At 33.1% G+C, this 27,357-nt stretch overlaps 1 protein-coding gene across 2 annotated transcripts in view; it reads right to left on the bottom strand.

Annotated features, from left to right (window-relative positions):
* Galnt13 (polypeptide N-acetylgalactosaminyltransferase 13) overlaps positions 1–27,357 on the bottom strand; it is a 472,574-nt gene that overhangs the window by 38,990 nt on the left and 406,227 nt on the right. For both annotated transcript variants that reach the window (XM_071619398.1, XM_071619397.1), the window contains exons 8-9: positions 16,743–16,882; positions 5,280–5,378 (exon numbers count right to left, since the gene is read on the bottom strand). In XM_071619398.1, coding sequence (XP_071475499.1) covers positions 5,280–5,378; positions 16,743–16,882 — 239 coding nt within the window. The remainder of the gene's footprint in view (positions 1–5,279; positions 5,379–16,742; positions 16,883–27,357) is intronic.

A 27,357-nucleotide genomic window follows, 5' to 3' on the forward strand; every position in this document is an offset into this window, starting at 1 on the left:
TATAAAAAGTTATTAGAACAGGTTATTGAAGATATCCAACAGGTAACTGATTCAGCACTGACTTTACCAAATCAATTGGACTCCCTGGCATCTGCTCCTACAAAACTAATCAGGGAAGAATGCTGTTTCAATGTAAACCAATCAGAATTTGTAAGAGACAAGGTTAAACAGGTCTAGGACCGAGAACTGCCTGGAACTAGCTAATTCCAGGTAGTCCTTAGTGGGGGATCTAAAATCACAGACCTCCTTGTTATTCCCCCTTATGTCCTACTTAATATCTTAATATTCATCTTTCTCATAATAACTTTCTTCTCTGTATTCTTTTTTTTTTTTTTTTTTGATACTGGGGATTGAACCCAGAGGTGCTTAACCACTGAGCCATATCCCCGCCCCCCCTTTTAATTAGAGACAGGGTCTTGCTGAGTTGCTAAGTACCTTACTAAGTTGCTGAGGCTGGCTTTGAACTTGCAATCCTCCTGCCTCAGCCTCTCGGCCACTGGGCTTACAGGTGCGTGCCACCGCACCTGGCTTCTCAGTATTCTAAATTTTATAGGGAAACAGCTTCTTAGTAAGGTGACCCATTTAGCTCAAACTACCTCCCAGGAACATGTCAAAGCCATTCTCCTCCTGTGCTCACAATCTGATTCTCTGAAACCACAAAAAGAGGACTTTGCCTATGATGACCTTGAGGTTCCTTCCAAACACCCCTTTTCAGCCTTGACTGCCATGTTCTTGGTACTCTCTCCTAGGACTCTTAAAAAGGAGGGGTCTTTTTAGGAGGAAGCAGCCAGACAGAGGTATCAATGCCCCTATTCATTATCACCCTTCAGAGCTTGGAATGAAGGATATGGAAACAACCCCCAGGGCAAAAGGAGGAATGGGTCCTAGCAGAGAGAAGGAAACCAGTGGGCTCTGGACTTTCACCATTTCCCAGCAGCAATGGGCTCTCAACTTTCACAACTGTTCCCTCTGACTGCCCAACCCACACAGTCTGCTATGGTTCAGTCTCACTGAACCCTATAAAACTCAGACCCCTATTGTAACCAGTTGTCATTTTCTCTCTTGAAAATGTGCCCCTCTGGTGCTTAATAAAGCATCACTGATCTGTTGAGGTCTGTCTCCCCTTCTTTTACTTTTTCTTTCATTTTGCTTTCACTTCCTTTCACTTGTAAACATTTATCACAAGTTATTCAGATTCCTCTTTGCTTTAATTATTTTAAAAGTGTTAAATAATCAACATGATGTTATTTGCTAATGAAAGGAAAGCATTACAGCAACAGATAGGAATGGAGTGTCTAATTTTGTCACGATTCTCTAAAATAGATAACTTTTATTTTTTAAAGGTTTACAAAGATTGTCTCAAGATGACCCTTTCAAATTTAATAACATTTCCCACCTGTAAACTTGCTTTTACCATATTCCTGGGACAAAAACTTCCATCGATTCATTTTGATATTTTGCTGGATATCTGAGTGTTTAAGGAGAATATATCTAACAACTACTTAAAAGCAAGTTTCTTTCTGATGTCTTGACTTAAGAACAAATAGAACTACCAAGACTCCTGTGCAAGGAGAAATGTTTAAGGAATAACTGTCATCAAACATAAAGCACACTCTTTTAGAAAAGTGAGTTTTTTTTTTTAAAAATGATGTTAACAGTTGTTATGATTTTCCTATAAAAGCAGGAGAAAGAATTTGAATATTTTTATGGGCTGGGGGCTACTTATAAAAATTCAAAACTAAATAACCATAAAAATAGATGCTGTTTCCATGGCAACATGAAAGAATAGCAGTGAAAACAGAAAGGGTAACTCTGAGAATAAAATCATAAAATCTGTTCTTTTCAAAAGTGAACAGGAAAAAAATTTAAACATGTACCAAAGTATTAATTATCCTGGAAATATAGAATTCTATCAAAGCACAAGTCATAATAATAGGCTTTTATGTGAGGTTTTAGCTTTTTAAAAATATATATTTGTTAGAATAACAAGAGAAACAGTTCATTGCTTTCAGCTAAACAATGCTAAAGAAAGAGTGAAATTTTTATCTTGCTTATGGCATTAGCCACTGAACCAACATTTTTTTTTCTTTTTCTTTCTTCTTCTTTTTTTTTCTTTTTCTTTTTTACTTTTAGGGGTAGAAATAAAAATAATTGAGAACATAAATGGATATTGTAAATAAAGGGGACATTTAATGTAAATAGACCGGTATATATTAAAGTCCAGTATGTATCATATATAATGTTAATTGTTTTAAGGATTTCACTAGCCTTTTGAGAAAAAAATTTGAGGTAAATATTTTATCCATTCTACAAATCATCAAATATTAAAGCTTAAAAATCTGAAGTAGGGCTGGGGCCATGGATTAGCAGTGGAGCACTTGCCTTGAACATGTGAGGCACTGGGTTTGATCCTAAGAACCATATAGAAATAAGTAAATAAAATAAAGGTATCGTGTCCATCTACAAGTACATAAAATAAAATAAAGTGAAATATAAGTAACTTACCCATAAAACATTCAATCAGATGAGAGTGGTTCTACAAAATGATGATGTTGTTTTTTATTTAATTCTCACTCAGTAGTCTAATATCCTCCATTTTTATTATGAAGGTGATACGCATACACAGAAAATGTGGAGTAAAAAGTGATAACTCCTATTCCAATTCTAACTTCTTTCTAGATTTCCTCTCTTTAGAGTGATCTATATTCCAGATTTCTATCCATTTCTAATAGATTATAGAGCATCCTGTCAGTATATGGATACTACAGATATCATAAATGAAAATGCTCACATCCAGTTTTCAAAAAGTAAAATCCTTTAAATTAAGTTTTACCCTGGATATTTTTCTACATTTGAATTCTAGATGATAGTATCTATAGACCTTCCTCAGTTATGTTAGCAGCATACAGTACTCCATACTATGTGGACATCAAGATTCATCTAATTATTCTTGTCTTAATAGGTACTTAGTTGTTTCTATTATTTATTATATAGTTAAAGTACTCCAAAAATTCTTCATATATAGTTGTATGCATCAATAATTATTTATGAAGATGGAGAAATACTGGTTTTAATTTCTCTCTTATCCTTAAGTTAACAATGCAGAGATATCAGAATGTATGTAGAAATTGGTTTATGTATATTGTTTACTTTTTTGCTTTATGAAGCCTGGAGTTTGATGTCTTTCTATTCTTTTGGATACTATGACAATAACAGCTAAATTTCCTTGGCCATGTCTACATGGTACTAAGGTACAAATCCATTGCTTCATGTAGTCTCTCATTTAATTACTTGACTAGTATTTATTATGTATGTACCAAATCCCAAGGACTATGGTAAGTGCTAGGGATAAAGAGAGGAGTAAGATATAGACCCTGCAAACAACATGCAACTTTTAACATGTATAATCTAGGTATATGTTAGGGTATCATCCAGACAAATATGAATATTTAACTATTTGTCCTTTTGAACACTAACCTTGCAACCTTAATGAACCTAGTGGATAGTTTACCTGGGGTACCTTCTTCTATTTTTAATCTGCATTAGAATTAGGGAGATATCATAAGTAATGTATCTTTTTTGAATTCTGTATGACATTATGGTGCAGATGATTAGTTGAAAAATTTCCCCATAATTCATTGAAATAGATGAGGCAGTCACTCTTAAATGTTCATCCAATACCCAGGATAAATGAACTAAGGGAGCAGCCATGTGTGAGTGTGAGGCCAAATAGATTCTCTGTTTTTGCACTTGAGGGTGTTAACTAAGTAACTTAATTTCATCCAGAAAGACGTAGGTGGAAGTATGTACAGCCTCCAGAAGGCTTTTTTTTTTTTTCCCCTAATTAAAGGACAGACAGGCTGTGGTAGTTTCCCCTTCCCCACTTCTTCCTGTCTTGAATGTACATGTGTTTTCTGGAGTTTCGGCAACCCTCCTAAGATCAATCAATGACAAAACTTCATTGAAGGATTGAAAAATGGAAAGATAAAATGTTTCTGTTTTTTTAATGGAATTGTTGAGGACCCAACCAATGTCCTTAATTGACTACCTTAGACTAGTTATTAAGTTACAAGATAAACCCCACACATTTAATCTTATGATATTTAAGCTTTTTTTTTTTTTTTCAGTTTCCAGATGAATTTATCTGAACTTCATTGGTTTTTAGCCTGAGAGGCCGCTCACATTCATCATGAATCAATATGACACTGTGCTGGATCATTTTTTAATACCGTGTTATTGTCCTGCCTGAATTACTGCTTCTATCATCTTCTTTCATAAAGTCATTTTCCCAAATGCCATAAGTTAGAAACTTGATTTTAAATATTTTCTTGCTTGAATTGAAACTTTGGAACACTAATTAGGATTTGAATTATTAATTGCTTTATATTTAAGGGAAAAACTTACTTTTAATGTTCTCTACAGAATCACACAGGCCCTGCATAAACTGTGGTATCAAAACTTAATCAGCACGTGTGGCCATACAGAATGAAGACACCCGTGCTGGATCAAGTATGGACACTTGTGCAATCTCAGGTCATGCTAACCAAGAAATTTTACCAATTACAAAGAAGCAGAGGCTCAAACATCTCCAATTCAACCATCTCCAATTCTACTCCTTATTACAATTGCCAGGAATTCTAAATCCTACCTCTCAAAAAGGCCATGGCAGCAGGGTTGCTCAGGCCCAGACATGGCCAAGTGACCTGGATGGCGCTCACTGTAGTGCTGCTTCTCAGTGCTTAGGGAGAATACAGAACCTTTTATATGCTCTGAAGAGATACCAATAATTAATTGGACTATCACACGAAAGATATTGTCCTAGACTTTTAGGTAGCCTTTAGTGTTGATTCAAACACTTTAAATTTTTGCTGAAATTCAAAATCTTCTAGAAACTCTGAGGCACATGAAAATTACCCAAATAAATATAGAATAATTACCACAGGAAATTGTTGCAGTGGCCAAATGATTATTTTATATTCAGTTAATAACAGAATAGAGTGTAGTCCTCGTTTGCTCAGCATGATAAAATGAGATGAGTCTAAAATATTTGTCTATTCTCATTAACTTGGGCTCATTGAAAGTATTGTCCTTTTTATTCAATTCTGCTGTCTTATATTACAATACGTGGGACAGTAAAATAGCTAATTTTGTTCTTGATTTGAAGGCCAATTCATTTGCTAAAGTAAAAATGTGTTATGAGCATTCCAGCTATGGCCTACACTCATCATTTTAACAACATTTCCCCCCCAAAGCATGAAGCTGATTAAATGAAAGTTTACCTGATTTCCTCCCATGCCATGACAGTTGAATATACCCACTTTTTCATTTTCCTTACGGCCCATGTTGTCTAAACATTGATTGGTTTCCACGTTTCTTATCTAAAGGGAACATATGCAAAAAAAAAAAAAAAAAAGGAGGTAAATAGTTACTTAAGTCAAAATAGATTTTAATACTATTAAATTGTATATTGTTACCTGATACAGGTTTATAAAAAAATTTCTCCAAGAACATGCTGCTTTAAAATATCTATTTTTTTTTATATCCATTTCTAGTCCTATGTAAGTTTTTAAACATCCACTGAAGTAAATTTGAACAGTTTTGACTTTGGCCTTAGAATCTAACCAGGAGGCACTCCTTTTTATAGTATAGTGTCAGAGAAGAAGGAAATGTCTACATGTTATGAATGAGGAATTCTTCTTAATATAAAGGAGAGCTTCAAAATTCCACCCAAATAACTACAGTCCATTTTTGAACTTTCACAGTACCATATGCAAGAAAATAAAAACAAATCAGTTAAATACTGAAACTTATGGCTTTTACATTGCCTCATTACTAGATGCTCCTTTCTGTGTATTAATAAGGATTAATTACCTTGTTTATTTCTGTGATGAAGACATAGTCATGCATCTTCTCTTATTCCTAATACCAAACTTAATGGAAAGTGCTTGACCCTAAGAAAGGCTGTTACAAAGCTAAATGGAGTTTCACATTACAAATTCTTCAAAAGAAAGATTAAATTGCCCACTGCAGACATGAGGTTTTTGGTTTACACTCAGACACTGCATTAGTCCCATCATTAGCATAAAGTTAATGCATATTTGAGCCAAATGTAATTATAAAAGCCATTCATTAAGCTTAAGGATGCTAAAATTGCTAAATCAAGTACAAATTAATATAAAAAAGGAGGAGGAGACAGAGGAATTCTATTAAATGGGACGTTTTGTATTTTTTCCTTATTATAAATCTACAAGCATATATTTCTGTATACCCATCCACTCTATTTCTGAGAATTTTGTGTCTCTAGTCCATAATCGGATATGCATATTTTCTGCTCATGCAGTATAATGACTTGGATATCTCTATTTAATTACCTGTGCCTGAGGTACACATTTATTCATATCAACAAATTGATAATAGTACAAAATTATTATATTAGCAAATAAATTTGTATAATTCATTTTTCCTGTACAGAACCCCAGGGACAAATACTGGTTTCTAGAGTTGGGAAAAGTGGCATGATGTGCGCTAAGGCCATACCAGGAAGTCAGAATAGTGGAGATCCGAGATTATACTTAGGGCTAGAAAGAACTGTACAGAGGTCCCAAGCCCCTGTTCTGATGGGCTGATATTTACAGCACTTCATCAAGGAATCTGAGCAGTAACTGATGAGAAAGGACAGAACATGCAGTAATATTACAGGGAAAGAAGCAAAACCCACATGGAGGTATAGGATTTAAAGGTATTCTCAATCTGATTTAGGTTGGTTTAGAAACTGGAGGAGGCTTGGCCTACTGGAAAAAGACTTCTCAGGTCCTACAGATAAACAATAATTAGAAAGGTGGTAACTGAAAAAAGATGTAATAAGTCTATGCATGCTACACATGGTCTAATCAACTTACATAGCACATAAATTGAATTACTTTTAAATCCCTTACATCGGACTCTTTTTCTTAAATTTTCATAAAAATCAGACTTCTTAAAAACAATAATTTGTTATTATTCATAATTAGCATGGTAAAAAAATATAAAATAGTGCCATAATACTCAGAGGATACGTATTTTATAAAATGATTAATTTACCTATAGATGTTAGCTATACAATCTCACTTAAAGTACCTCAGCTGGCACATGGTACTTGAATACATAACTAGTAAATAATTACAATCATTATAAGTTGAATCAATTATAGGATTTTTGACTCTTTGCTAGATGACAGAAAATTCAAGGTATATTCATTCCAGTACCTTCTATGATAGTTGCATTTTCAAGGGACATACTACAGATACATGCCATCCTACTCTTTGACAAATTAAGTAAGGAACTTAAGCATTCTTCCAAACAATTTGCCCCACTAGCAACTCATTATTAGTCTACTTTCTGCAATAGAAAAACTTTATTTTTTGTCTGTAATACCTATTATGAACTCATTAATGCAATCAAGAAACATCAAGAGAATCTATACCTCATGCCAAGCACTATTTGAGGTTGGAGGATATAGAAATGAAAAAAAATAAGCATAGTCCCTTTCATCATGAAGCTTATATTTTACAAGGAATGAAGGCATAACTAGAAAGACTTGTAACATGTCAGATAATCAAGAAATTTTACAAAAATTATCAAGCACAGTACAGGCAGGGAAAGTGATGAAGGAGTACTGTTTTGCAGTGAGAACCAATAAAGGAAACCCTGAGAAGATATTACAAAAGATACCTTAATGGAGCGAGAAAGCAGCCACATTTCCATCTATGGAGGAGCATTCCAGGCAAGGGAACAATACACACATGTTCCATGCAGTTGGAAAATACTGATTCAACACATTAGCAATGTGGCCAGGGAACTGTGAGTGAGTGTCACACTGTGAAGGTATCCAAGACTAAGTAATGTCAGGAACCATAAGTTTTTGAGCATAAGCATATCATAACAGCTTATTCTAGGTGCTGTGTGGAGTACAATTACAGGTTGACAAGGCTAGAAGCAGGAACTAAGTAGGGGGCACACTGCTACAATACAAGCAAGAGAGGACAGTTGCTTAGAACTGAAGGATAACAATGGAGGTGGAAGGTCAAATCTGGGATATATTTTCAAAGCCAGTAGGACTTTCAATTGAATTGGATATGAGCTATGACAGAAAAAAAAAGATGTTGAGAAATATTCAAAGTTTGGGCTGAGCAAATGATGTTTCCATTTACTGGGAACAATATTCTGAGTCCTTATATGTGAATAGCTATCTATGTAGTCTTTGTACTTGAAAATGAGTTTGGTTTATGGGAAGTCCTTGGCTGACAATATATTATTTGAGTGTGTTTACAATGTCAGTGCATTTACTTACAGTGTAAAGGGCTGCTTTTAGAAAGTATGATGACAATCAGGTGTTTTTGCCCATTATTTTTACAAGATTTTTATTTACCTGGATGACAAGCTTTCTTTTTTTGGGGAGGTGGGGTGGGTGGGTGCCAGGGATTGAACTCAGGGGCACTCACCACTGAGCTACATCTCCAGCCCAATTTTGAATTTTCTTTAGAGAAAGGGTCTCACTGAGTTACTTAGCGCCTCACTTTTGTTGAGGCTGGCTTTTGAACTTAAATCCTCCTGCCTCAGCTTCCTGAGAGGCTGGGATTACAGGTATGTGCCACCACGACCAGCAACTTTGTTTTCCTTTTCTTTAAACTCTAATATATTTGCCAATATACCTTGCTGTGATTTATATGGATTACTCCTTCAGGTATGTAGTGCTCCTTTTCATCATGTAGTACCAATTTTATTTTCAGGAAAGTTTACTTAAAATATAATCATTAATGCTCATTTTGTTTCATTACTTGGTTTTCCTGTTTAGGAAATATTATTTTGGATCTTGTTGCTTGTTTTCTGTGTATGTCATTTTGATCAAACAATATTATTTTAAATCTCTTCTTTATTAAAAAAAATCCTTCTCTTTTTCTTCTAAAATTTATACAACATTTTCTCTTAAGATTACTGATCACATGTTCTCAGAAGTTTACTGGTCATTTCTGGAATTATTTATTCTTTAATTTCTAACTCTTGCCTTCAAGAGCTAATTTCAGAGCTTTCCTAAGTTTGATTTATATTATTATCTTCTACATCCTATTATTTACAGCATTTGTCTTAGCATCTTTAAAAGAATCAGGGTGCATTTTTCTCTGACTTATGATCTTAAAGCACTGGTGTGCTTGCATCATTTGCAGGGGTACTGCGCCCCTTACTATCCATGCTCATTAGCACTCATCCAGTTGTACTCTTTCTTCTTTTCTTTCATTATTTTGGTTCCTTTTTCTTTTATATAAAAACCGTTTTCCTGATATTTGAAGTGGGAGTATTTGTTGAGGTACCATTTCTAACTTTACAAGTCTGGAATTTCATTTCTTGTAGGTTTTTGAAGAGTTAAGAAGAAAGCCCCTATTTATACATATCCTGGCTCTGTTTACCTCTCTTCTTTGTATCTGAAGCTTACATTTCATTTGCTCCTATGATCCCTACCCCCCCCCCCCTTCAATTTGGGCTTTTTTTCTTTTAAGTTTCTCTTAAAGAAGGAGCTTCAACTAATGTGTTTCAAGAATCTACACATTCCAGGATATTAAGACCCTTCCAACATTAGACAGTAGACTCTTCATTTGCCTGAACAGCCTTCTCCAAGATTCAGCTACTATTACTGAATTAGCTAGAAACAATTCCTCATGAGCAGCTACTGGGAATTTGAGTGTTAACTATGTATTCATTTCTATCAGACACTTACTTCATTGTTTCCCTGTTTCCTTCATTGTTTTCTCTGACATATCTTGCCACTTAATTTTATTGTCAATTCTTCATCAGTTTTTGATTTTACTATCTTAGCCATTATTTTAGTAGGAAACAGTTCAGAGTTTGTATGTGCTAACCTATTACCTCCCTTAAAAACATTAAGTTAAGGAATTTGCCCTATTAAGGAATGTAAAGTTATTATAGAGAGTCTTGGAATCACCAATCCTGGCTTCCAGACAGGCAAGCAGCCTTTATTAGAAACAAGGCATAGAAGGAACAAGAAAGGATGGAGTTCTAACTGAACAGAGGTATCCAGAGGTCACCCAGATAAAGGTGACAACATGCACATAGAACAAGATCTATAAAAGCAGCCTAGTGCCAGACCTGGGAATCCAGGTCAAGAAGATTAGAAGCAAAGAGACTTCATGTCCAGTACCATGTGTTGGACTGAGGTCAAGTGAATGACTTCTAGCTATGAATGGGGTGACCCAAGACACAAACAAGTTGGAAGACTGAGTGTCAGGAAACTGGGGTATCAATTTCCATCTTAAAAACAGAAGGGACATTTGGGAAGCAGAAGGGCAACAGAGGGAGGAAGGGGGGAAAGAAAGGAAAGACGTAGTACTGGCTACTGAAATGGAGTAAATTATATTCCATGAATGTATGATTATGTCAAAATGAACCCCAACATTATATATAGCTATAATACACTAATAGAAACATAAAGAATTTTAAAAATGTTTAAAAAAGTACAAAGGGCACTTCCTCTGGAATATTCCAAATGTTTCTGTCATTAGGCCTATGATATCCAGAGTAAAAAAAAATGTCACACATACCCAGAAGGCAGGTTAGTGCACATCAGATTGTTCTTAAGTCAGTGAGCCCAGCACTATTAGTATCCACTACACTGTCTTCAGAAGGCAAAATGGAATTTAGTGGTCCTTGCTAATCCACAGCAAGCAAATCATATTGCACATCAGAAGATAATAGCATATAGAAAAGCTCAAAATATGCATCTTCTGAAACACAAAAATAATCAGAGTTGCTTGATCATGTGTGATTTTAAAATCAAAAGCCTTTATAAGAATGGTTTGGGGCCATTCTTAGAACGTACACAAAGAATATATTTAAGCAAAGAAAAGATCCTGGTCTTGTCACTCGCACCAATTGCTTGGGCATGTAGGATATTTTTCAATCCTGAGAAAAATCTAGGCAACCAACAATTGAACAATTTTATTCATTAGGAAGTCCTCATAGAATCTGTTCTGTGACCTATATCAAAATAACCACAATATTTCTGAATTCTATAAAAATCTTTTGACTCATTCTTTATGTTATAAAACAACTTCGAATGTATGGCATAAGGCCAAGATAGTTTGAACTTTGTTTGCTTTGAGATTACTTTGTTTGCACATAATCTTTTACTGCAAGGAAACAATTCTTAATGGTATAAACCTGAGTGTATTTTTCCCACGTATGTTTTGATGTTTGAAATCAGCAAAACTTTTTCTCTGTTTCTTCTACTTATCCAGCCAGCAGCATCATTGTTAATATTCTTTACATTTGTACAGTGTGTTCATTAGCTTTTGCTCCCTCTGCTGGACTGCAAAAGCAAGCAGCAAAGGGAACTTCAATTTTAAGAGAACTATATATACACCCCACCCCACTACCAATTTTTGCATTTCAAAAACTTATACGTAAAATCCTTTCTAAAGATAAGACCATCTGAATTTAAAGGAGCATTTTTTTAAAAAACAATTACACCAATACATGCTTAAACTTTATTTGCATGTTATGCAACTTTTTATTTAACAGATTTCAACCTCATTTACCTTTTTTTTTTTGTACACCATAAAGAAGGAAATTGGCACATGTGTAATGAATTCTAGAGTTCAGTGTTAATTTTCCATAATATAATTGCCCTGGTGGATATATGCTAAGTTTATTATCTGTTTACCAAACTAAATAAATCAGAAGGATGTCAGCAAAATCATTATATTTAACAAATAAAAACTGACTTTACTTACACAGACAAGGGTTTAGAATAGTCTTGAGTAATGATAGTGCTATTTAAAAAAATTGTTACTACAAAAAAGTGAAGAATAAAGAAAAAAATACATATTTTTTAAAATTTTGGTTGATAACAATGACAGCAGCAACACAAATTCATGGAGAATTCAGTGAATCCCAAACTGTCTTATAGTTTGCTGCAGTTGACTCTGTCAATACATATTTAAGTAATAAAATTAGAATGAATTCCAGTCATTATCAGAAATGCGAAGGAAAAATAGGTTTTCAGGTAATAAAATAGCTTATTTTGTTCATAAGTAAGTTATCCAGCCCAATATTCTTTAAGGTTAACATTTGATGAAGAATAGCATGTTTTGCATAAAGACATCCATACTCAGCTAATCTGAAATGAAAATGACCTAATGAGTCCCAAATGTTTTAGAAATAAATCACGGGCTGAGAGAATGACAACATTTATGTGAGGCACCTGAAATGAAGCTTTCTTACTGGTTATCCTATTAAAGGGTCAAGAACACCGTGCATCTATAAATAAATCTCTCGATTACCAATGAAGACGGTAAACCTTTAAGCGCTTTAACTTCTGCATTTGCTAGTAACTGATTTTTGCCCCTAATCCCTTTAGCCTAGCAGCTTCATAGATGTCTATTTTTAGTTATTTAAATCTGCTTTAAAAAATGTTAAGAAATACAATACCATATATGCAAGGTATGGCTAAAGGATACAAAGGACAAAGAAGTACTGAGGTCAAGTCCACCATACAAAAGGCACAGACTAATGTCAAAACATGAGAATGCAAATTTAAGCATTAAGAGCTAAGTCTCTTGGCTGCAGAAATCCTCTACTTCTTTTTGCCTTCTGATATTCCTAGGTTCCAATTTTTTTTTCAGTACACTATCCTGTCGTAACCCAAAAATTTGAGACTAGGCATTCTATTTTAAAATTCCATTTTTCCATCTTATACTTGAATTAGTCTTTATATTCACAAGATCAGAACTGGCATGTTAAATCTACAGAAGCTAAAGGGCTAGTTAGGAGAGAATTTAATGCAGCAAAGAGCTCCATCTCCTTATTCCATTATGATCTGCTTACTGAGTCTAAAAACCACATGCTTCATTAAGTTACTTAAAGGTTTTAGTTCAAAGCAATTGAACAGCTTTTAACTTCCCATTGGCAACTGCATGTAATTCATGGGCTGGGTAAAATAATATTTCAATTGCCTGAGCAAAATGTAAACATATAGGATATTAAGATTTAGCTATCTGATATCAATAATTTACTGATGATTATTTTGGTGATGGCATATAATAATACTGAAATTTAATACCATACCATATTTGCCTTTGTATCTTCCAAAAGAACAAGGAAAGTTACAAATTCATAGAAAAATGTTCATGTTTGCTAATGTACAACAATATTGAGTATAAGGAATATACAAATTATTAATTCTCAACAACTTCACTGGAAACTAAGGGAGAAGTATATATGAACATGCTACCAAGAAATATTTCATTGTTTTGGTGGCCAATTCTTTGATGTCTGATACAATTTTGTGACTCTAACTATTAGAGAAAAAGTACCTTTAAATATAAGGAAATATAGCTCTTTTACTTTCTTCCAATAATGGTTAATGGCAGGAAATAAGAAAAAAATACTTTAAATAAATGACTGTTATCCATTAACTGTCCCATACTAACTCATTATCAAGATGACCAGTTTAAATTATTTATAAATAGCTATGCAAAATTGAATTGAGAAGTAGTGTTTGGTGAATATGCTCTTTTGTTTCCATGGAAACAAATGTTGAGTTGCATTTCTTTAAAGTTTTTTTTTTTGTACCAAGGATTGAACTCAGGGGCACTCAACTACTGAGCCACATCCCCAGCCTTTTTGTATCTTCTTTAGAAACAGGGTCTCCCTGAATTGCTTAGCACCTTGTCCTTTCTGAAGCTGGCTTTGAACTCATGATTCTCCTGTCTCAGCCTCCCTAGCTGCTGGGATTACAGGTGTGTGCCACCATGCCCAGCTTAAAGCTGGTTTTAAAGTGGAAAACTATAGAATGTCAATATCCCAGAAACCTCAAAACTTAATTGGGAAATTAATTAGTTAATTAATTAATTAATTAATTAATATTATTTCATATTTTAAAAATTCATTTGGTTTTCAAAACAATAGTCCATAGCATGCCATAATTTCTACTGATTTTCGTTACCTGTTTGATTATGTCTTGTCATCTCCCCTCCCCTTCATTTTAGTAGAATGGATTTATTTGGCTTTGCATCCTCAGCATGTGACACAGGATTCACCTTAAGATCTTATTTAATAAAAGCCATTTAAATGAATGAATATAATAAACTATTTTCTCCTTTCAGTTCTGACAAAACAGTGTTTTCCATTAAAACTAGCAGTTAAATTTGAGTCCTGACTTCTATAGTTAGAAGTGACCAAAAGCCAATCACAACATAATCACATTTCTTTCTATCAATTTCCAAAGTCAAGGAGTTGTTGTTATTTTGTTTTTCCTTCTTTTTTTGGTATTGAATCCAGAGGTCTTTTACTAATGAGTCACATTCCCAGTCCTTTTTTATTTAGAGACAGGGTCTCCCTAAATTGCTTAGAACCTTGCTACATTGTTGAGGCTGCTTTTGAAGTTGTGATCCTCTTTCTCAGCCTCCCAAGCCACTGGGACTACAGAGAAGCAGCGCCATGCCCAGCTATTGTCACTTTTAAACAACATAAATCATTAAAAGCACCTAGAAGATTTTTAGCATAGTAAGAAATCAGTAAATGATACCTATAGTAATTATAGTAACTGCAGATACTGGGGTTGCTATCTCTTCTTACCAGGCAAGATACTAGATGCTCTGTCTTCATTCATCAGTGTAAGCTTGCTTTTTACCTCCATTCTTCTGACAGAGCTTCTGAAAAGCTAGTGCTGTACATTAAAGTTGAGGTCAGGATTTGGAACCTCCTCTGCCTGACTCCGGGCCCTGGGATTTCCCTAATACCTCACGCTACCTGTTCAGGATGTGTCTCAGATATCCTGAAAGACTCAACCTCTCTTTTAATTTTTTTTTTCCAAAAATACTTCTATAAATTAAAGAATGGCCATCTGATCCATTACAGAAGATAATTAATTAAAATCAGTAGGTTGTAGAAAGAAATTTGTCTAAACTATATTTCATTTTTATTTTCTAAGGAAATCAATTGGGTTTCCTTGGTATAGTGCAAGAAAGCATAAAGCTGAATTTTTAATTTGGAAAAAAAAACACCTCATTGTTTCACAGGCCTGGGTCCTTCTTAAGTGTCACCTGGTTGCCCCAGTGAATATCCAAAAAGTCTTCTCTATTGATATCTGTTTTGTTATAGCATCTGGTCACACACTTTTTTTTTTTTTTTAGGAAATTCTATTAAAAAATAAAAACATTCTTTTCATATATAGTGAGGTTCATGAATAGCAAACTTTTAAATAAAGAGATGAGAATGCTGGACCTTCTACTAGAAATCTTCAATGGGTTATAACAACTAATATGCAAAGAGTATTATTGTTAGAAAAACACTCTCATGTAATCTGGGCATTGAATTTGAATCCTGGTGAGACTAGTGTTAACATGGGGTAACATGTATTAGCAAATAACAACACCACCACCCTCCAATATAAACAAACAAAATCAATACTCTGAAGCATAGGCTATTCCATGAATAAAGTCATATGTCTAGAAAATGGTCAGTCAGTGTTATAACACATGAGCCTTTTCACTACATTTTTCAAATTAAATGTATGAAGTTGAAAGGTTCTGTGGAGAAATATTAACATTCCTAATGAAGAGGCAGAGATGTAGTAAATAGGGCATGGATAAGACACATAAAATAGTCATTGAAATTTAGCTAGGATTTCATTCAGTTCAAGTATTTGTTTTTTCATTGTTATCTAGTTATAATAAGTAAGGTATGTTTATAAAGTTACAGATCAGTAAAAGGCAGATGACCAAAACAAGTATTAGACTGAACCATATTAGCTGTCAGACACTCTACCATTCTGACCTACAAAAATGACAAATTAAACTTAAAGCCATGCTTAATTAATAATTACTTCCAAAACACATTATAATATTCTGTTAAGATGCTTTTATCTACAGCAATATTAAATTAGTTCTAATTCAGAAACCTAATTCCTATTAAGTTGGAAATTACCAATATGGAGGATATAATTAATAAACAAATAATTCTTATTTTGAGAAATTAAATATGTATTACATAGATCTTTGTGTAGTTATGATGAAGTCAAATGTATATTTTTAAATAGAATACATATTTTGGAAAAGAATAGTACAGTTCAATGATGGCCAAGCCACTGCTATAATACTATGATACAAAAATTCTTGAGAGGCTGTTATAATTGTGTCATACATCAACAGATTGAACACTGAAGCAGGTAAGACAATTCAGCCATCTTTTACCAACCCAGACATTAACACGCTTTTAAAAGTATAATTACGTGTATTTTTCAAAATATGGAAAATGCATGTATTTTTCAAAAATGTTATTTATATTATCAAGCAATTAGTTATTATATCATTTTTAATGAATTGATAATATTTAAAATTATCAGTCTTGGTATCAGTACAGTAAATATTTAATTATCACCCACATAAACAAAAGCTTCTGGAAGTACCCCCCCCAAATTTAAAAACATAAGGTTTATATGAGCAAAAAGCTTAGAAATATAAACAAAAATATAGTGTGTGAAATATTAAAATGGTTCTTCACTTTTAACAATTCTCTTTGATGAATACCTTTATGATTCTTAAAAAGGTGTAAGAAATTATTTAAGATAGATCTATTTAAAAATCCTTACAACATTTTGTTCATGATGTAAAAAAAAAAAATTGAGCCCTATAGAAATTGCCCCATTTGCAAAATATATTTATAACTTAACCAAAATAAATAATTCATACCTCACCAAGTGAGTAATAACGTCTTGGGATCTGGGAGTCCGGATAGATGTTTTCTAGGTACCAAGAGAAAGGCTTACACTTCAGATTTTCTCTTAGTGTTTTTCTGACTGACACATCTCCATAATCCACTTTGACAACACCTGGAATTTTTCAGAGAAACACAAATCAGTTGATGCTATTTTCATTTTAGCACTTTTCACTCTGTTTACTTTGCTTTCAGTTTTTGTTCTCATCATTATAATTTCATCAAATTCAATTGCACGTGCATCTGCTATTATACTGGTTTTCTTAGTGCACATACAATTATCACATGAAATAGATGCAAAAACAGTTCTTCTATTGGTTATGACTTTTTAAATGCAAATATTTATCACCAAGTACTGGTAATTCTTATATCAAATAATTAATCAACTAAATGTAAATTGGTATTAATTTAGTAACTCATAATCAAAGCTTAACAGAACTATGCAATAATGTTATCTGTTTTTCTTTTTAAAAATTTCAATATTTTTGCTGATCTTTATATTTTCCCTAAAATGTGTTCACCATCTGTAGATTTTATGAGAAATTTATATAAATATGATCCTTACAATGAACTGCACATATGTGATCCAACTTTCACTTGTTTTCAATGTTAAATCATTTAAGTCCAGAAAGCAACCAGGCACAGTTAAAAAAAAAAAAAAAAAGACCCATTATTTAGGACATCCAGACCAACCAGTAGAGCCAATAAATCACCCAATAAAATATTCAGTCATTGTTTTGACAAACTGAATGTCTGTGACTAATCCCAAATTATTAGTTTACTACTTTCAAAAGTAGCAAAATTCTCAAATTCTATCACCAACTAGCTCCATCTCCTTCATCTCTTCAATCTTTTTTCAAAATTAAGTGGCATAATATAGTTGAAAAGCATTCTTGATTATGCTTAAACAGCAAAACCATTTCCTTCCAAAAAAAATATTGATCTCTTCAGTTGGTGTTTGGACAAAAATAACAAGGTCTTTGGACCTTTTGAAATCAATAATATTTGCTTGCAAAATCTTTCTATTCAGAACTTCCAATCTGGAGTGCAACCTTCAAATGAAGAGGCTCAAAAACAATTTTGTATTTTGATCACTAAAAGAATATCTTACTGTGTTGTGGCAATTGAAATGAGCTACATTATACATAAAGAGATGCCATTGGTCTAGAGTCGTAGTCTCAGAGGATTTAATTCAACAGTTACTTTTACTGTTCTGGTTCCGTTTTTGAAGTGAATAAATTTAATTGAGATGGCTTATTTAATAACAGCATTCTCCTTTTTTCATCTGAAGATTTAGTAATCCTGGCTTCAGATTTTTTTCCTAGGCATGTTTTATGAGTAGTTTTCTGACAGGAAGTCATGTCTGAAGAAGACTCACCTGCATATAATTTTACAGTGGTCCACAGAAAACATTAATTGCTCACCTTGGCAATGGGCAGTTGGTGGAGATTCAAAGAAATTATTGAGGAAAGGTAAAGCCTTCTTTACCTGCCATACCTATATCACCCCTTTGCACAGGCACACAAACTGGGATTTTGTCTTAATCCCAATTATGGTAAATCACTTTTAGAAATGCAAAATAACATTGTGATCTTATTTCTATATTTTGAGGAGAATTTTTTTCTCCCTCCAGGTTCACTATTTTACTATTCAAAAGTGAAATATTATGAAAAGACAGCAGGGCTAACCAAATACTCCATACAGGTCATATTTCCCAGGCATCTGCATTTAGGTAAGGGCATCTGGTTGGTCCTGGTCAATGAACTGTGGGGGGAAATGGACAAAGTCACTTGCAGTCTTAAAGACAGAAGAACAGCCATGAGACACCACAGGTTCCTTCCCTCTCCTATAAAGACTGAGAGACTTTGTATCCCAGCATGTGCAGCTTCAAGACAACAGGACCCTTATTGTGCCTGTGACTGTGCTACAGTGACTATGAGGCAGACCTGGAATTAACCTGGAAATGCCATCTTACTTGTTTCCAAACATTTATCTCCAACCCAAACCTCCCCCAAATTGTTTTTCAATTGTTTATGCAACAATTTTATTGAAATATCTAATAGGTATCTCAAGAATGGCAAATCTAAAATATGATTCTATAACATGTTCTGTCTCTAAGATTCTCCATGTCCATTATTAGCTCAAATAACCATCAGTTTTTCACTGGGCTAAGACAGATAATTCTCTCTATCTCACACCCACACTTGCAATTCCTTAACAACTGCCACTACTTATGCCTTCACAATATATCCTTAGTCCTCTATTGCTTCCATACTGGTCCTATCCTCTCATCTCTTAGATCAGTCCCGGGAGCCATCCTTGAACTGTGCATGAACTAAAAATGAAGTGGAAGCCATTAGACAGGAAAGTCTGATATCTGGGTACTCCCAGGGACAGCCCTACTGGTTGGAGACTGCCCAATACATGTGACTTCCTAATTCGCTTCATCTAAGTTCAGCACTGCAACAGAGATGGGATGACCTGCTGGATCCACACAGCCACACAGCCTCTTAGAGATGGGTGTGGTTTGCCAAGATGCCAGCCAACCCGTTTGCTGCAAGAATCCTGTCACACTGAGAAGCAAGAGTCCTCCTGCTGAAACCTGCTTTTGATGTGTTTTCCTTTAAATAAAGAAATGAAGCAATTTTTTTAGTTGTTGGGTTCCAGCTCCTTTCAGGACTGGAGGAACTATCAGACACTCTGCTTCCCTTTTATACCTAATTTCTGGCTCTGTCTCTTATTTCTTTCTAATTATATCAGACTTTCTATTTCTCAGGCAGCTCACACCTTCTGAGCAGAAAGCTACCCTGGCGGCGTACTGGCAAACCCTTAATAGACCAGCTTTGAAAAGGCCTCCCAACTAGCACTCTCAACATTTTACATTTCTCCATCTATCTTTTATTCACTGATGCCTACTCATTAGACAACTTATTCAAAATACAAATAAAATTATGTTACTTCCCTGCTCCTAAGCATCCAGTGATTTTCCATTGTACTGAGAATAACTAAACATCTCTTAATGATTGACAGGAGACTCTTCATTGAAATGGCTCTTGGCTATCTCTCTGAATTCATCCTTGTTTTGCTTTTCTTCAAACACACCAAGCTCATTTCTTATACAAGGTGTGTAATTATCCTCCTGTCTGGACTAGTATTAGTTTGGGACTTTCAGGAATTGTCCTTTACTTGTTCCAAGTCTTTTGTCAAACTTTACTTATCCAGGTTTACCCTGATCATATCGAAGTTGACTGCTTCCTTGCATCATCCTTGGTCATGTTCTATTTAACTTACTTAATTTTTCTCCATAGCACCAACCCTAATATTATATGACAGATTAATTTGCTCATTTCCTTTATTACAAGATTTTGGACATTTTTTTAAATCTCTTGAAGCTTAAGATATCTTATTGAAAATACCTTGTAATATATTGTGAATAGGAGATATTATCTGGAAAAGGCCTACTACAGTGCCTGGAATATAGCAATTGCTTAATATCTAGTATTTATTATAACGTATATCTGTTGTTTTTGCATGTCTGATATCCATCTGACTTTTGGTAAAAGCATTAGTTTTCTTTGAGTAGACATCCCTCCCTGACTATCAGTTTGGGTGGGGCTGTTCTCATTCCCCTTCCTAACCTTTTAGCTCCATCTAGGTGTACAAACTAAATTCACATTACTAGAGAGTCTTGATAAAATGAAAATTCTGATTTGGTTGATCTCCAGGAGGGCCTTTCAGTCTGCAGTTCAGACAAGCTCATGGAGGATGTTGCTCAGACCAGAATACGATTAGCACTCAAAATAATCAGAGCATTTCATTTATCAACCTTATATACAAACAGATAGTAATGATTGACTCATGAATGGCCCTGTGAGAACCTAATACAAGTTTACTCCAAGAAGTTGTTTGTACCATCAGAAATTTAAAGCTCTATTTCCTCTGGAATTGGTACCTGCAAAGATGATTTAAACCTGAGCTTATGGAGATACTCTATAGAGAAGGCCTTGGACAGAGATACCATGAGGAGTAAGATAAATAACCAGAAGTGTGTGTATGGGGAGGGAGGGAGGGAAGGGAGGAGAAAGAGAGAGAGAGAGAAAGAGAGAAAGTGGGCCCAGAGGTCAAATCATGATTAATTCAACCAATATTTGCTGTAGTCCATCTATATACAAGGCACTTATTCTAGATATTTTGGATAAATTAATAAACAAACAAAACTAACCACCTTGTCTATGGATTTTATATTATACCAAAGATATATATATATATATATATATATATATATATATATATATATGAATTTTATATATATATGAATTTTATATATATATATATATATATATATGAATGATACATGCTATGGCAAAAATAGACTTGGACAGGAAAGGATGATTGCAACTGAAGGAATCTTAATACATTATTACTTTTTGCAAAGACAATTTATATAAGTTGACAGTTTTTAAGGCAAGTGTTTCAATGAGACTTACAAAAGCCCTAAAAGACTTTGATGATGAGATAAAAAATGTATAATAAGAAAAAAGTGTATTTTAATTAACTCCAGGTTTGTGGTTTGATTAATAGAAAAATGATAACACTTATGGGTTGTTCTATTTTATTTAATAACTTTTCCTTTATTAATCATCTTTAAACACATTGCATGGTAGTATTAAATTCATATATTTAGAGCAAACATGTTTTAAATTTTAAATAACTATTACATGGAAGATCATAATATTCCCAGTTAGTACTTCCCTAGTACAGACCTAGTAATTCTAAGAATTCTAGTTTTCTATAATCAAGGTATAAAAAACAAATGACCTGATTGTACACTACAGCTTACAATCTAATGGATAAAAGTATCTTTTGCAGAATAACTTAAAGTGGAGAAAAGGGGAAACTATTTTCCTTCTATAAAGAATGCTTAAATAAATCAATTTTACATCTAGTAGACAAAATATAATTTACATATTAAAATAATTGTCAATATAAGAATATGAAAAATGTTAATAAAAACCTAAAATTTTATGTGTGTGTGTATGTGTTTATATATATATATATATATATATATATATATATATATATATATATATATATATATATATATATATATATATTTAGAGATGGGTGTGGTTTGCCAAGATGCCAGCCAACCCGTTTGCTGCAAGAATCCTGTCACACTGAGAAGCAAGAGTCCTCCTGCTGAAACCTGCTTTTGATGTGTTTTCCTTTAAATAAAGAAATGAAGCAATTTTTTTAGTTGTTGGGTTCCAGCTCCTTTCAGGACTGGAGGAACTATCAGACACTCTGCTTCCCTTTTATACCTAATTTCTGGCTATATAAAGTACTGCCACTAAACCAACTCAAATGGAAATAAATGAAATAGCAAGAATCTGAGAAAAATAAAAACAGTACCTTCCCTTTGCTACTCAAAAAAATTGATACAAAGAACTTAGAAGGCTCCCATTCCTTTCTTAAGCAAAAGTCAAAATTATGCAGTTAATCATAAATATTTTTATATAAATAATGTGATATTAATAATATATTTGCACATTATAGGAGTATACCAGCTATACTGTTTAAGAATTTATTTATTTATTTTTGGTGTCAGGGATTGAACCCAGGGGTGCTCAACCACTGAGCCACTTCCCCAGCCCTTTTTATTTTTTATTTAGAGACAGGGTCTTTCTGAGTTGCTTAGTGCCTTGATTTTGCTAAGACTGGCTTTGAACTCACAATCCCCTTGCCTCAGCCTCCCAAGCTGCTGGGATTACAGGCGTGTGCCACCATACCTGGCTAAGAATTTATTCTTTGAAACTTTCTAAATTTAACATAAATAGAAAATCATCCTTCATTTTATTATTTACTTTTAATAATTTTCCTTAATGTCTTTATGAGTAAAGATGTATATTTTATGTATATTATTATCAAATGTGACAATAATGATAAAAATAAGCCATGTTAAAGCCAATTGGTGATCATTGAATTCTATACTATTTAATTACTATACATATCAGAAGTTTAGGAGATTACTTGGAATTTTTGTTGTTTTTAAAACTTTGATCTACTTTTTCAATTTAATATGTCCATTCTTTATGTGCATACAAAATACCCAGGTTCCTAAGCTCTCACTAGACAGAACTGCATAAAAGGCTGGTAGCCCATCTCAGCTAATAATACACAATGATTATTTATTGAATATATCATTTACTGTTATTACTTTGACTTTATTTTAATGCAATAAGAATGAGATAATGAATTTTATAAAGGGCATATCTTCCGTAGAGAGTTGTATCATACCAAAGAACCAAATATCAGCCAGCTTTGCAGTTTATTTAATTCTCTCTGATACAGTTGAAAGTTAGAACAGGTTTTGAAGCTGAATTTTCTAGGTAGTTACCTCAAACTTCAGTTCTATTTGACATTAAAGATCTTATATTCAACTTCTTGGCTTCAGTTCATAAGGAAACTAAATATGTTTCCTTCATAAGGAAACTAAATACGTTTCCTTCATAAGGAAACTAAATATGAATAGTAGCATTTTAAAATAAAGGTCAACTTGATATCATTGAGGAAAATGGAGTATAAAATCTACAGTCTTCAGGAAATTATTCTAAGTCAGGAACTTCAGGGCAGTACTGAACACTTCAGCTGGAGCAGCAAGTATATGCAGTCACCAGCTCCCTCACTCACATATTTTATGGAAACTGCAAAAGAAATATTAATCTACTGATGATGCTATTCATCTACTTGTGTACATTCTGTTTTCATTTTTTGGTTTTATTTTTCTCCCAGTAGAAAGGAAATATTTGTGTGCAATTAATTTATTAATATTTCTTAAATTTCTCTAATTTTTCAAGGATGACTTGTAATCATACATAATAGTGGGATTTTTATGCCATATTTGTACATGAACATCACATAATTTGATGACTCACATTAAAATTATTTGAAAAGTATATATTCATTGCAGATGAAACTAAATCATAAATGAACATAGAAAAGTTTAAAGTCACCTGTAATGTTTATATTTATCTTATATTAATAATTTTTCTAAACTTCTTTATTTAGTAGATACAAGTTTTATTTTTTTTGCAAAAATTGATTCATAATATAATATGCATTTGCAACCTGCTTTTTCCTAACAGAGTGTGTCATAAACACTTTCAAAGCTAAGTGAACTCTTCTGTAACTTAAATATATATTTAAGATATACAATGAGACTTTTAAATTTAAAAGAATATTTTGATTAACATTTCAATTGTTCATATTAATGGGATTCCATATGACATTTCAACACATGCATATAGAGTGCATTGATGAAATTCAGCTACCCTTAATCCACTTTCTTCAAATGCCCAATCTTTTGAAACCTTTGATTTCAATGTTTCTATAGAATTCTATTTTACAAATTAGTCATAATGCATTTAATTAGTCAACTATAGATTAACATTCAATTTATTTTAAATTTTAGACCTAACAACCAATAAATATCTTTATACATTTTTTTTAATTTTACCATTATTTCATTAATTTCTAGAAGCAAGGTATTCTGATAACAGAGTCTTAAGGCTTGAAGTTATTACAGTCAGTCCTCCATATTCATTGATCTATGGATTTGATAAACTGCATTGTGTACCTCAGTTCTGTTCATTTATCAGCAAATAACATAATTTCATTCTTCTTTGCAGCTTAATAAAACTTTATTCTATTTATATTTCTCATCTTCTTTATCCATTCCTATCTGGATGGGCACTCTTGATACAAACAAATTTGGTGTATTTGTTGCAAATATTTAAATTTTAGAGAATTTTTAATAGTATAAAGTGTTTTAGTTTTAATATTGTAAATGATAACAATCTTCTGCTCTGCCCTTGATATATTTGAAAATGATTTTTATATCCTGAGATATCAAAAATGTCCAATTCTAATAATATAAACACAAATAAAATATAGAATGTAAAAATGTTTTACCTCATATTATTTTCATTCATTTAATCACCATGTCTTTTTTTTTTTTTACTTTCATTGTTCTTTTTCTTGTATATATAAAAAGATACATCTTTAAAGTGATTCACTTGTTTCAGTTTGCTTTAAGTAGATCTCTAATATACCTTATAGCTTAACAGCCTAAAGGCACCTTAAATTTTATGTAGAATCAACTTAATACAACATAGTACTCTATATTTAGTCATTATCTGATCTTTGTAAAATCTAAACGAGGATTTGACATTATGCTATTGGATCATTGCAGATCAATAAAGAAAAATAAGGTAGTTTCCCCAAACTTGCAATTGTACCAGCTTTCTGTGTTGTCTTGAGGTCCTGGACTATTGCATCATGAAATAATTTTTTGTTTTATAAGGTATCTCAAGAGCAATTTCCTGTATAAACCCAGGAACAGGGAAAACAGTGTTTGTCCTTAGTAACTTATTATGTTGTTTTCTTCTTACAAACACTTCTATCTTTATAACTGACATATCCTTCTACAGTCTATCCAGTATACCACATGAATTTAGTATACTATATCAAAGTATGTTTGAAACAGGACAGTCATTCATTCATTTAGCCAAGTAATAAAACCATAATAAAGCATGGCGTTGGTAAAAAGAGTTAAAATATGATTTAAGAGATTTTATTTCTACAGTAAACACATTTGTATATTCTTTCTCATTAAATATCTCTAATATCCCTATTATTTATTATTTAAGGATGAAACTGAGGCATGCATGAAATTCCAGCAACTCAGGAGGATGAAACAGGAGAATCACAAGTTGGAGGCCAGCTTTGTCAACTTAGTAAGACCCCTAACAACATAGCAAGACCCTGTCTCAAAAATAAAAAAATGATAAAAAAAGGACTGGGGATGAAGCTCGGTGGTAAAGTGCCCCTGGATTCAATCCTGAGTACAAAAAATAAAAATAAAATTTAAAAAAGAATGAAATTAAGTCTTTGGTTACATAAATTGCTAAAGTTAACCATAGAAATAGCAGAAAATAGTATAATTGTTCTAGTGGCAGGGTTAGAAGTCACTCACTTCTTTCTAATATCAAAATCCATGTTCTTTTCTACAATACTTGAATGGGGTCATAAAACTTGAGAAAGCGGGAAACAGCTCCACCAAGAAATCTTTCTCTGAGTGGTGGTACTAACCATGATAATTATCAACCTTCAAAGGATGGGAACCACTTGGCAAATTATCTCTGTTCTGACAGATCAATATGATGATCCAAGAGCCTGACAAACTTGAATTCATAGAAATAAATGATTAATAGTATAATATGATATAATTGGAATTTCCTGTATTGGCTTGACAATTAAATATAAGCTAGGATATTTCAGTGTATAATTGACTGAGGAATCAAAATATACCCATAAAGTGCCTCACAAATTGTGTTCTATAATTACTGTGCAGGAAGCTAGATTCAACTGTTTCTTCAGTTCTGTGAGACATTATTGTAACATCTCTGACTCGGTGATGGAGTCAACAATCAACGGCATTTTACACTTGTTGCTGAGAAGGTAATCATACTTGGGTTATTACTGCCTGAGTATGTACAATTTCTTTTCCTCTTTGTGGAATCACTGGCCAATTGTACTTTCTGTAATTAGTTAATAGCTATTGAAATCAATGGACAATTAAATGCATCCTGATTATTAAAAATTTTCCTTTGATTCTTTCTGGTAAAATCAAGAAAACAGCAAGATAAAAATTTGTTGAGTGGTTTCTGTAACTTAGAATAAAAAATCTGAGACAAAATGAATCGTCATTTTAAGAAATTCTACACTGTCACCCACCTGATCGCAGTCAGAATGATACTGAGTGGAAAACACATACACACTTGTAACTTTTTCTGAAATATCAGCCTTCAAATGTGAAGTAGCTTGATCAATTATTTTAATTGTTCAAAAATAGTTATGCATGTATAAGAATGCTTGTACATGCTTGTACAAAAAGCTGCATCTGCATGAATTTATATCTAAAAGATTTTATTTAGTAGGCATACTATAATCCTAGGTGAAAAGGAAGTTTTTTGTTATATTTTGTATGGATAATTTTTTTTTTTGGGTAATGTTATATTGCACAATGGTGATCCTGCAAAAGGTGGAAACTTAGATAAGAATCAGTAATTAAACATTATAATCTTGCCATATTTTAATGGAAACAATGAGCAAACAAATCTTTCCTACAGGATTTCTGAGAACTTTTACTATGCTAACATGCACTGTGAACAACCAAAGTAGATAGCATTTTCCAAATTTACTTGTCTTTTTCCAGAATTTGAAACATGCTCCTTTAAATTACTGTGAGAAATGCAGTTCTCATTGTATTTTCTATATCTATATCTTAGTCACTAGATCCAAACTGATTCCATTAAGAAAAAGCTTTAGTAGAAAAAAAATAGCTGTTATCATTTGCTTTAATTAAACCAAGAAAATGGTCGTCAAGGGCAGAGACTGAATTATGGGTCTTGAACTGTCCTGTGACACAGGCGATGCCTCTCTTGGGAAGTCTCTGTGTGAAGGCGTGGATCTGAGACTGCCCAGTTGCTATGTTGATGCCCTGTTCAATAGAAGGTTCTGTGCCAATCA

The sequence above is a fragment of the Marmota flaviventris genome, chromosome 11, assembly GCF_047511675.1.
Source record: "Marmota flaviventris isolate mMarFla1 chromosome 11, mMarFla1.hap1, whole genome shotgun sequence".
Classification (NCBI taxonomy): Eukaryota; Metazoa; Chordata; class Mammalia; order Rodentia; family Sciuridae; genus Marmota; species Marmota flaviventris.